A 12,202-nucleotide genomic window follows, 5' to 3' on the forward strand; every position below is an offset into this window, starting at 1 on the left:
ACTTTGATGATTTTCCTTTTGGAAAGTCTAATCTTGATGGTCTGTCCTTTCGGCCTTGCCCTTCCGACTTGACCTTAATGGTTTGCCCTTCTAGGTCTGATGACCTTAGTGGTTTGCCCTTTCAAGTCTTGTCCTTCCAGCCTTGCCCTTCCGATCTGACTTTAGTGATATGTCCTTCTGGGTCTTGCCCTTCTGAGTCTTCCTTAGTGGTCTTCCGAGCTCTTTAGCCATGATTCTTTATTCGTGTACTTTTACTCTTGTCATTTTCTAGGCTCTTAGGTCTGAGTCTCGTCCGAGAACTTTTTCTCTTTGTCCTCTTCCGAACTCTTAGCCCTGAGTCTTTGTTCGAGCGCTTTTGACTCTTTATTGTATTCTGGGCTCTTTTAACCTTAGGTCTTCATCCGAGCACTTTGCTCTTAAGCGTCTTTCGAGCTTTTTGCCCTGGACCTTACTCTGAGCTCTTTCGCTCCTTATCATCTTCCGGGCTTCTAGCCCTGGATCTCCATCCGACTACTTTTTCTTTGTTATCTTACGGGCTTCTAGCCCTAAACCTTAGTCCAAGCATTTTGCTCTTGAACGTCATTCAGGCTCTAAGTCCTGTGTCTTCTTCTGAGTTTTCTCTTAAGCGTCTTCCAGGCTCTGCCATGGGTCTTTTTCTGAGCATTATCGCTCTTGTGCATCTTCCGAACTCTTAGACCTGAGTTTTTATCTAAGCATCATTAGCTCTTTGTATTCTTCTAGGTTCTTTTAGCCCTGATTGTTTGTCCAAGCTCTTTTACTCTTTGTCACATTCCAGGCTCCTAGCCCTGAGTCTCCGTCTGAGCTCTTTTGCTCTTTGTCATCTTCTGGGTTTTTAGTCTTGAGTTTCCATCTGAGCACTTTGGCTCTTAGACATCTTCTGGTCTCTCTGCCCTGAGTTTTCATTCGAGCGTTTTGCTTTTATGCGTCTTTCAGGCTTTTTGCCCTGGACCTTAGTCCAAGCTTTTTCATTCCTTGTCATCTTCCAGGCTCTCAATCCTAGGTTTTCATCCGAGTGCTTTGCTTTTAAAATGTCTTTTGGGCTTTTTTCCCTAGACCTTAGTTTGAACTCTTTTGCTCCTTGTCATCTTTCGGGCTCCTAACCCTTGATCTCCATCTGAGCACTTTGGCTCTTAGGCATCTTTCGGACTCCTCGCCCTGATTTTTCCTCTAAGCTCTTTGACTCTCTGGTTGGCTTCCGGGATCTTAGTTCTGATTCTTTTTCGAGGATTCAGGTTCGTGGCCTTACTGGCAATTTCAGACTTATTAACCTTTCTCTTTCTTTTAAAATTTATCTGTAAAATAAAATCTTCCACAAAGTATATGTAACGAGAATGCTCGTTATTGATTGAATAATACTTATCAATGAATAATGTGGCGTGTAAGACACTTTGTTTCATATTTCAAATGAATTCAAATATTAATTTTGACCAGTTATATAATCTCATATGATCAAAAAATTCAATAAATAATGTTTCACATGCATAAATTATTTCACAATTTTCAAATCATATAGCAACATGCTTAAACAAATAATCTTTTATTTAATGAATTCATACTAATATTAATCATCGATGAGAGCTTTTAAGCCACTCCAAAATACTATCATGCTCGTGCTTATATACACAAGGATTTCATCTAGGATTTAATTTTTGTAACTAGTCATGATAATAAAATTATTTTAAACTAAAGAAGTAATTGTACAGCTTAGTTAACTCGCGTACGTCACCTTTCTCCCACGATTAGTTGATCGTCCTCATGTTGTGCTCCTTCTCACGTCGACATCTTTTGTGTGGTTTCTAGATTTGGCCTGTGATCAGGTCATTTCACCATCTTTCTTCCTCTTGGACCTTCATGTTGTTGTTATAAGCTTTTCTTGATTTACTATGTGGATCTTAATGGATTTTGTTTGGAAACTCCGGTGACAGGATAGTCTCTTTGGTTCCCACAGACGGCGCCACTTGATGAACTAAGATACCACGGGGTCACCAAATGCGGACATCTGAACTGTGGTTTGATTTACTAGGCAGATCAATGAACTGTGATTAGTTCAATGAGAGGAGAATGCCTCTGAAATTTCATATGGGTCCCTTCATGCTCAATCTTAAGGAAAGGACCCGCAAAATATGGGAAAAAATGTCAGGAATCCACTGGAAATGTCCCGGTAGAGACCCTCTAACATTCAAATCAGATCCACAATTTCTAGAGTGATGACATAATGGAAAAGATGCATAGAGAGCAGAGAAGATAAGAAAAAAGAAAGCATTTGTGTGAGTGGGAGAGAGAGAGTCTGGCCGAGAGATCCTTTTTGGGTTAGATCAGTGATATATATACCTTTGGTCATTCTGACACCCCTTCTATCATGTCCCATTAGACTGGACAGGAATACTTTCTTGCAGGTGTATTGGGCAGCTCATTAACGATGGACATTCGACTAATAAATGCAGAGCCAGTTTAACCCATACCCTATCTATTGTGTATGTCACGTTAGTCCTTTATTGCATGCGTATTCATGACACCAGTGATGTACTGTACTACTGTACTAAGGAGACGACCAGCGTGTTGGAGGTTGGCACCTTACCCTGATTTCATCAGATCGTGCCCGACTCACCCGATTTATATAGATGTGAGTTCCTTTCAGTTACTGAGGTCGATCACGCCAATTTTGAAGAGATTTACCCATCTGCTCCGGACTTTAACAGGGTCAGGGTTGTTGACAGTCTGATTCTCGTACTTTATAAATTAGACTTTCTATTACCGGATCGGACCAAATTAAAAAGTTCGTACGACCCTTTTAAATACCGTGTATACATGTCATGATTTTAACGAATTTTTTTTTATACATTATTAATTATTATCGGTCATATTAAAAATTTTAGCGGCAATATGTTAAATATTTATAAAATAATAAAATTATTCTTAATAACTCCATCCTTTTATAAAATTTAAAATATAATTAAAAAATTAAAATACAGTGATTATTAATATTATTTTTAACGTTTGATATAACATAATTTTTTTTTTAAGGAATTGGAAATATAGGAACTCGAAGCTAGGTGACCTAGGTAATTGATATGCTTTAATAAAACATAATTGATTTGCGTTAGAATTGTTATAATATTTATAACCTCATATATTTTTTAGTTTAAATTTAGATATTTAATAAATTAATTTCAAATAATAAAGTATCCATCTGGACATTACAATATATCAACAATAAAAACTAATTTTATATTATTTTATTATTATAACAAAATTTTCTCTTTAGCCAATGGAAACTCTTTTAAAAGCAACTTTCTCAATATTCACATTACAGCTTTTAGTTTTTTTATAAGTTTTTATACTTTCTCAAAAAAAAAAAAAAAAACATTTTTCTAATTTGTGTAATTGGGATAGCAAAGCTTTACCTTTTGTAATGTTAAAAATTCAAATAAGCTATCCAATTTTATTAAAAATTCAAATAAATTAAAGTTTTCATTAAGTCCAAATAATTACCTATCTACTAAAATATCATTTCATATTTTAAATATTAACCGCAGGAATTTGATGGGAGAATTGTAAATAGTCGAGAATTAAATAAAAATCACAAGAATCAAAGGTAAATCATAAGAATTATTAGGAATTAATGAATTTATCAAATGGCTAAATTCCTAAAAAAATAGAAAATCCAAAAAGAAAGAACAAATTGATGAGAAATATAGGTAAATGGCACAAGAATGTTTTAATTATTTTTGTTTTAAAATTTGAACTTTGAGCTTCACCATTCAATTCACTTGTATTTATGATTTAAAATTAAAATGAAAATTCTATATAATAATTAGCATAAAATTACTAAATAATTTAAATTAATTATTTTAAATCATATAAAAAAATAAATTTAAAAATTATTTAAATTAATTTAAATAAAATTATTATAATTAATATTAAAATTAGTCTGAATTAGAAAAATTATGTAAAACTGTAATAAAAAAAAATTCATAGAATGAAATAAAAAAATAAACTATCTAAGCCGAACCATAATGGCTAAAATTTTGATTTTGTTTTAGTAATTATATACGATTCAGTATAGCTAAATTATCGTGAGTGGAAGATATTTTGAGAACTCGAATATGCTAAAAATGAAAAATTGAAATTGTATATAATAAATAATATAAAATTATTAAATAATTTAAATTAATTATTTTAAATCAAATAAAAAATAATTTAAAAACTATTTAAGTCAATTTAAACCTAGCTATTATAATAAATTTTATGATTTGATTCTCCCGGTTCAAAAATTAGGATAGAATTTGAATTATAGATTTCAGATCTTATAATTGCATAGAAGTTGCATGTCTTTTTAAATATGTTGCCTACCACCCACCAGAAAAGCAGGAAATTCACCAAAGCTCGACTCCCCTACTCCCAAATACACACCGGAACAAAAAACATAAGGATGTCACTGTCTGTCTTTTCATCAACAGCACCAGCCTTCTCATCATTGTTGCCCTTTCTTCAAAGAAACCATTGATTTTTCTTACAATTTCCTTAATCTCTTTTTTTTTTTTCTGGTCCAATGCACCAGAAAATACAAACAAATTTTTTTAATCCAATGCACTACAAAATGCATTGATGTAGGATCACCGATAGCAAATCTCTTCTTCCACTCTACTCAGAGACCAGAATTCACCCATCTATTCATCCCAGTGCAGTAACATTAGCAGCTAACCATCAACACGTGAAACACATACAGCAGTCTCACAAACATTCCAACTGATTTAAGTTTTCTTTGGATGTAAAGATTTAGATGGTGCAACAAATAAATCAAGAGAAGAAAAATACAAGAGGGACAGAGATGATGTCGAAAAGGCTTTATTATTATACGTAATTCGGCCAAATATTAAAGCATGATTACCTGCTTAACTGAGTTGATTATGAGCTGAATAAGCATATGCTTACATATGAAAGAGTACAATGAAAATTTGCAGAGATTGAAAGCTATCCCAAGACCTACCACCCTTATGGCCAGTTATCCAATCCAACAATCTCTAATGGTAGGCAGCTCATTTACCTGTAAAAAGCACTGAGTTAGACTGTTACGCAATCTCCAATCCCCAAAACCATTATATACCATTTAGGACGATTCATTTTGCAAGAAAAAAGAAACTTTGTTAGCAATTGCTGCAATCTTAGCAATTCATTTTGCCATGAGAATAAATTTTGTTAGAATGTAAAATCAATTTCTATTCTTTGCTGGATTAATTTTTTTCAACAGAGATGAATTCGAAGTTTGCTTTAAAATTTGAAAAATAAATTGCTAGTAATCAAAAGAAAAACTAACCATAATTTTGGCACACTGTTGTGAACTTGTACAGGGCCTTTATTAGGGAACCGTAGCGCATTGACTGCAAGGGTCCCATATGCCTGTGACACAAAATAGAACACAACTTAGGCCAAGAAATGAACTTGCAGAACATCTAAGCAAGATAGATGAGGAAGATCCTATAATGCTAAAATATTAAGAATGAAAGCATTTGAGTAAAGAGTTTCTCCCGTAATCCACATCTAAAAGCAGGAAAATAAATGCAGTATTCAGAAAAAGAAAAAAAAAAAAAAGGTCATATGTTTTCAGATTTGGAATCCTGCAAAAAATGAGCCGTATAAATCTTTACTGGCACACTCCATACTCTCTCTCTCTCTCTCTCTCTCTACGCGTACATATGATGCGCATACCCAAAGTAAAAGAGCCAAAAACGAAAAGACTGTAGAATCTACAAATATCAAACTTGGATGCAAATCAATAATAAGAGTAATAAATTATTGAGATTCAAACCCTGTCAATTCCATAACTAATAAACAATTGATTGATTACATGTTAATAACAAACTTTCCAAGGAACAGCGTGCACAACTTGGTTAATATGTTGACATAACCCTCCAACTTACCACAAACAGAAAAATGACAGACATTAACATTTTCAACATCGTTGAGTTGCATAAACAAAATAAATACAAAATCAACAGCTGACTTAACAATTAAGTTCAATGTCGTTCACTTCATACAACAATTAAGTTCAATGCTGCTGACTGTTGAAGAGGAGAAGAAGAATGATTGTTAGGTGCAATGGCAGATATAGCATCCACCAAAGAAGGACAAGCATGAACAGCAAAGTGTTTGGTTCAATGTGGAAACATTTGCTTCAGCTTGAATTGGCAGTGTAATTTGAAACAGTTATTGATACCCTAGCTTTACCGGCCAAATGGAATTACTGAGAAAATTAATGCCACCGACTTGATCAACCTATCAAATTGTAACACTTACACTATCTCAGTATATCGAATTCTCCATGGTGAGAAACCTAGATAGCATCTTACAGGTCCATAAACTAACAGCAGGTCAGGCTCCGGCCCTCTGTGACCTGATTGCATAAGAACATCAATCCCTAATTGTGTAAAATCAAAATTTGAAAAGAGATCAATCTCCTAAATTCAAGAAATTACACAGACCTAAAGCTTTTAGTGCCTCGTCCATTTGAGCCTCTGTAAAGAGTTGCTCTTCCTGTTCTACACCTGCCTTAGCAGACTTCAAATACTTCATAAAGAGCAAGTTGGCCGCCTCCGTTATTGCTCCCTTTCCATCAGAGCTAGAAGTGAATTCCAGAGTCATTTTTTTCTCGTCCAGTGGCAAATCTTTTTCAACAGCTTCCTATAAAACCAGATGGTAAGGGCACATACTCAAAGCGCTTAAAATGGCAGCCTAATCAAAATCACATGTCAACCAAGTAGATAAAAGGCAGCGTCTTTATGTAAAAATAAATTCTGTCCACGAAACTGAAAAATAAATAGAAAAATATATAATACAGATAGAAGATAATACCTCAAATAGCATTGCATTTTTCAAACTCTTTACGATGGTTTTCTTGAATGTTTTGAGAACTCCTAGAAGAAAAAATATAGCTCAAAAACACAATTTTAAATTGAATGTTTAATGTAATTTCCATGTGCTTACAATCAATAGTAAAATCAATAATAGTAAATGAATGTCCTCAATGGCTCAGTTTCACTGAGTATCCTGCATCCTTACCTTTTGAATCATAGAGGCATAAATGTCTCACACCAATAGCTTCCAGCCATTTCAAAAGCTGAAGAACTTTAGAAAATTTGTAAGTATCTTCACTGTCAACCACAATGGCAAGGTACTGAATCTTGCCGACATCAAGGGCATTGTAGCGTTTCAGCAGTCCACTAGAGACAAGATAACTTTCGATCATTTGGACTATACCAACGTTAAGGTACCATAAGCTGACAAGAAGATGTAGAAAATGCCAAAGAAGTCGAAGACAAATATTACTTATCTGCACAAACCTTAAAAACAAAGATTAATATATCCATCTCAGCTCAATAAAAAGCATAAAACTAATCAATTTGCATTACAAATGTTTTAAAATAAACAATAAAAGGGAAAGGAGGAAAGGCCAGTTGCCGTATCAACACAACACCAAACCAATTTCCGAACAGCCTCCCTGTTGCCCCATCAAATCAGGCCTTGGTTGATATTAAATAAATCTGATCAATCAAATTGAATTCTTACTTCTCAAACTACAGCCTCAGCAGCTTAAGATAGCAATTGAATTGAATTCTTGCCAAATTCTTGATTCCAATGAAGGGAAAAGGATTGTACTATCTACTCAAGGAATTACAAAAAAGCAAAGCATATTTCTCCAAAAGCATATGATTATATTAGATTAATGAAGCAACACACTTCGAATAATCTACAACAAAATGTGCCCAACAAATTAATAAAATATCTCATGCACTTACCATATCAATCAAACGATGAACTCTCTCCACTCCATGCTTCAAATCCATTCCTCTACCAAAACATAAAATCACAAAACCAAAACAGATAAACCCATAAGCCTAAGCCATTCAACAAGTAGAAGTAACAAATAACCACAGACATCCATACCTGTATATACAAAATGAAAACAACTAAGGGTAGCTTAATCAAGTTGGCCAACCCAATTATCAAGAACAAAGAATTAATCCCAAAAATAAAGAATTATTTACAAAAGGACAGTGCATATATATATATATATATATATATATATTAAAAATTACAAAAAAGGCGGGCGTTTTTGTGATGAGCATAGAAGAAGCTGCGGAACCCAGAAAAAATAGGAGAAAAGGAAACAAACGGAAAAGAGCAAACATGTTTTATGTGATTACGAAGAAAGGGGAAATGGGAAATTCGACAGAGTGAAAAAAAGTTAGGTGCTTTTATTTATTTATTTTTTTTTTCTCCTTACCTGATGCTCTGGTTGTTCTTTCTTCTCAGTGGAAGAGGCAGGGCAAGGGCGTTTACTTTGTGACCTTCGTGAGCGGCACATGATTTCTGTTCGTAGACCAAGTCTTTTACTTTTCATTTTATTTTGTTCTGAAAATTATTAATAATTTGTTTTCAATTATTATTTCAAATATCAGTTATTTTTTAAAATTTGGTAAAAACCCTAAATATGCCTTTAAACTTCTTTTTATCAAAATTCAAATAAGTTTAATTTTATCTTTTAGATAAATAAATCCTCCATCTTTTCAATTAAATTTAAATTAGTTTATACCTAATAAAATATTATTTTTATTAACAAGATTTTTTTATATTTTTAAATATCTAATAAAAATAAAATTTATAAATAAATAAATATTTGATTAAATATTTAATAATTTTTTTTGAAATAAGAATCGGGAGAATAGAATTTAAAACCTTTTAAATTTATTTAAAATCAGATTAATTATGTGAGTGTATTTAATAAAATTTTATATAACGCGTTTTAAAGCATATTAATAACAAGTCGTATTTAAATAAATTTTAAAAAATAATATGTTTAAATTTTAATTAATAGATTATTAATTTAAAAAGGAAAATATTCTTCAATCAGATTTTTTTTTTTTTTGAATGAATGAATGAAAGATTATCTAAAATAAAATAGATGATGCTTCTACTTTGGAAATTTGTCCTTTGCTCTATGAGGAATGCTTACAGTAGGAATTATATTGCAGTTTAGGGCTTACACTGTGCAATCTGCATGATCACGTAGGTCATTGCCTGACTTTGGACATTGTAGAATTCTAAAATACTATACTCAATTCATTTTGCTGTATGACTTTGGACATTATAATTTATATAATTCCTAAGAAAAAATAGAAAAAGAGAAGGAGATGCTAAAGGGTAAATGGAAAAAGGGCTAGAAATCTGTTATGTTTCTTGAATATATTAATCTGGATTTATCATTATATTACCTTCCCTGGTCTGCTACCTGGACTAATCAAATGATGCCATCTTAGTGATCGGACCTCAAAAATGGGAGTTTTAGTGGTGGAGATGTACACATGCAAACACCAAAACATTTCCCAAGAGGCACAAAACAGAAAGAAAGGGATTTTGGAATCTGCCCTAATCCATCCCAAATTCCTACAAATTCGGTTTTGGATACATATCTTGAAGTTTAATCTGCTCTGTTTTCCCATTTCAAACCCAAATGCTACCATTGTTCTTTATACTCTTCCTCTGAAACCCTAACTATTTTCATCCATGAAGAAGCAAGAAGACATGAAACACAGTAACCTAGAAATCCCTGTAAAAAGAAAGGACATCAGCAGCAGCAGCAACAACAACAACATCAGCAGCAGCCAGCCTGATCCTGAAGGGTTTCATCAGATTTCTAGAATGAGGCATGACACTGATCTTGATCTTGATCTTTCTTTAGGACCCAGAAGAATCTCTCCTGGTTCGTTATTGTCTTCTTCTTCTTCTTCTTCTTCTTCTTATTCTTATTATTATTATCCATGTCCTCAACTGTTACCTCCACATCAAAAAACCCCACAACTGTTCCCATCTCAAGCCCCTGCAACCACCCTTCTTCGCTCGCATACCATTTTGCCTGCAACTTCTCACACGGGGTTTACTCATGAGCCTACATTTCATGCTGGCGCTGCTGTTATTGCTCCTTCTTTGCAGAGCCAAGAGGGTCACGCTGCTGGTCCCTCTCGCGCTCCACGTTCTCGTCGTAACCCTAGCAATACTCCACGAAATGGCAAGAGTGAAACTATTTCTCCGCCTTTCCCTTGGGCTACTAATCGTCGAGCCATGGTGCATAGTCTTGATATCTTGCTTTCAAGAAATATAGAAATCATTACCGGTGCCGTTCAATGCAAAAAATGTGAGAAGCAATATGAAATGGAGTTTAATCTGAAGAAGTTTGATGCAATAGGGAAATATATCGCTGAAAACAAGAGTTCCATGCATGATAGGGCTCCAAACAAGTGGATGAATCCCATCTTACCTACGTGCAAATATTGCAAGCAAGAAAATAGTGTAAAGCCTCTCATTTCTGAGAAGAAGAAATCGATTAATTGGTTGTTCTTGCTACTGGGTGAGATGCTGGGTTGCTGTACTCTTGAGCAGTTGAAGTATTTCTGCAAGCACACCAAGAATCACAGAACTGGGGCTAAGGATCGCGTTCTTTATCTTACATATCTTGGATTCTGTAAACAGCTTGATCCCAATGGTCCTTTTGATCGCTGAAATTAACAGGAGAGCATCTGGGTATTATGTTGATGTAAATGGTAATTGCAGGAGTAGTAGTAGTATGCATGGGGTAGTGTTCAGTGGATTCATATAAGGATTTCTTTTGATCTTTTTGTAGCTTTTAACGGTTGAGCTAGATTGCCATCTTGAAATTCTATCATCTGAGGGATCATATGCCTTTAAATTCTCATCTAAATCTAACTATTTGAATTACTTTCCATTCTAATTATTCAATATTGCAGGCCTTTAATAGGAATTATTAAGTGAAGCATTCTTTTCATCTAGTTTGAGCATTGTTTAATTAATAATTAGTTTGAGTATTTTAAACTAATGCTTCTGAAATGTAGTTTCTTCATGAATCTTGTCTTTATTGTTCCCTTTTTGATGGGAAGTTTTTGCATATTAATTCTTTTAGGAAATTTAGTGGATAGCTTTTATACGTTTTCATGAAAGAAACTTGCAAGATCTCCAGGTGTTTGATGCAATGTTACTTCGGACGTGGATCGTGAAAATGTAGTTTCTTTCATGATGATTCTTTGTTTAGATATATATATATATAAGCATGCAATTTAATGTAAACCTTTTTCAATGGAAATCTACTCTCCCCTCTTAGAGAATTTGAATGGAAAATTTTGCACGTCACTGAACGACTCCAGGTGCTCGATGCTTTATCCAAGTGACTTCTGCCCAAGTAAAATGGAAAACTAGCTACAGGCTGCTAGCTAGGTTCGATAACATTATACCCTATTGACTAGTTATGGGATGGAGGTGGCATTGCTTTGGCTTCAAAAGCACATGCATAGAAAAATCTTGCAAAATCATATCTCTTAGCTAGCATTGTTACTTCAAATGGAAGTCACATTGCCCTGCGCTTTAATCATGAGCAAAAGCTTGAAGGACCACTTTTTGTAGTGCAGGAGTGTCGCTGTATATTAGGGGTAGCCAAGAGTGGGGTTGGCCATGGAATTTGGTCAATGGCGAGACGCCAGAATCAGTGTCAGTAATTGGATTTGAGAGTCCATTCCAAACCGTTTGTTTAAAAAAAAAAATTAAAAATTCTTTTTAATCATTAAATCACCTAATTGATAGACAATATAACGGTATTTTTTCAACATAAAGTCAAGATTTTACACACCTTTTATATCTCAAAGATAAAAGAATATCAAAATTATAACTGTGAGATCCAATTGTTAATTGTTTGAACTCACAATCTATATTATTTGCATGTAAAATAACTAAAAAAAATTATTAATTTATTATATCAATGAAATAAATATGAACTATACTATACATACGATAATTAAAAATAAGATTTTAAAATATAATTATTTTTCATACATATCCATAATTATTATACTATAGTAATAGATATTATAAGCTTAAAAAATAAATATTATAGTTATTTTAATTATTAATTATTATATTTTTAATTTATTTATTATGTTTTGTAATTTTAAATAATTTATTAATGTAAAAATTCAATTTAAAAAATTATAATTAATAAACTTTCAAAGGGTAATGTAGTTGAAATAAAAAATAAAGTTAAAACAGCCGTCAAACCGAGAAATAACTCTAAGATTCGAAATATAATTGATATATTTTATATTATCATAGTTTTTAG

The 12,202-nt window shown here is 33.1% G+C and overlaps 2 protein-coding genes across 7 annotated transcripts; one reads left to right on the forward strand and one right to left on the reverse strand.

Moving 5' to 3' along the window:
- Window positions 1-4,853: 4,853 nt before the first annotated feature.
- LOC110601064 (dehydrodolichyl diphosphate synthase complex subunit NUS1) lies at window positions 4,854-8,402 on the reverse strand. Of its 6 annotated transcripts, none has more exons than XM_021738059.2 (8): window positions 8,306-8,402; window positions 7,818-7,869; window positions 7,081-7,351; window positions 6,874-6,935; window positions 6,504-6,702; window positions 6,319-6,415; window positions 5,339-5,421; window positions 4,854-5,068 (listed from the first exon to the last, which is right to left on the reverse strand). In XM_021738059.2, exons 2-8 carry the CDS (start codon window positions 7,863-7,865, stop codon window positions 5,061-5,063), a joined length of 768 nt encoding a protein of 255 aa, XP_021593751.1. In that variant the 5' UTR covers window positions 7,866-7,869; window positions 8,306-8,402; the 3' UTR covers window positions 4,854-5,060. The 6 variants fall into 6 exon arrangements, with proteins under 6 accessions (XP_021593751.1, XP_021593754.1, XP_021593756.1 ...); XM_021738062.2 differs by having other exon boundaries at window positions 7,081-7,361; window positions 8,306-8,386; XM_021738064.2 differs by having other exon boundaries at window positions 7,081-7,298; window positions 8,306-8,384.
- A 1,183-nt stretch (window positions 8,403-9,585) lies between these two features.
- LOC110600825 lies at window positions 9,586-10,818 on the forward strand. Its single transcript, XM_043951369.1, has 2 exons — window positions 9,586-9,781; window positions 9,896-10,818. The coding sequence occupies exons 1-2, from the start codon at window positions 9,586-9,588 to the stop codon at window positions 10,576-10,578; spliced, it is 879 nt and encodes a 292-aa protein (XP_043807304.1). The 3' UTR covers window positions 10,579-10,818.
- Window positions 10,819-12,202: the final 1,384 nt, after the last annotated feature.

The sequence above is a fragment of the Manihot esculenta genome, chromosome 15 (genome assembly GCF_001659605.2).
Source record: "Manihot esculenta cultivar AM560-2 chromosome 15, M.esculenta_v8, whole genome shotgun sequence".
NCBI classification, from domain to species: domain Eukaryota; kingdom Viridiplantae; phylum Streptophyta; class Magnoliopsida; order Malpighiales; family Euphorbiaceae; genus Manihot; species Manihot esculenta.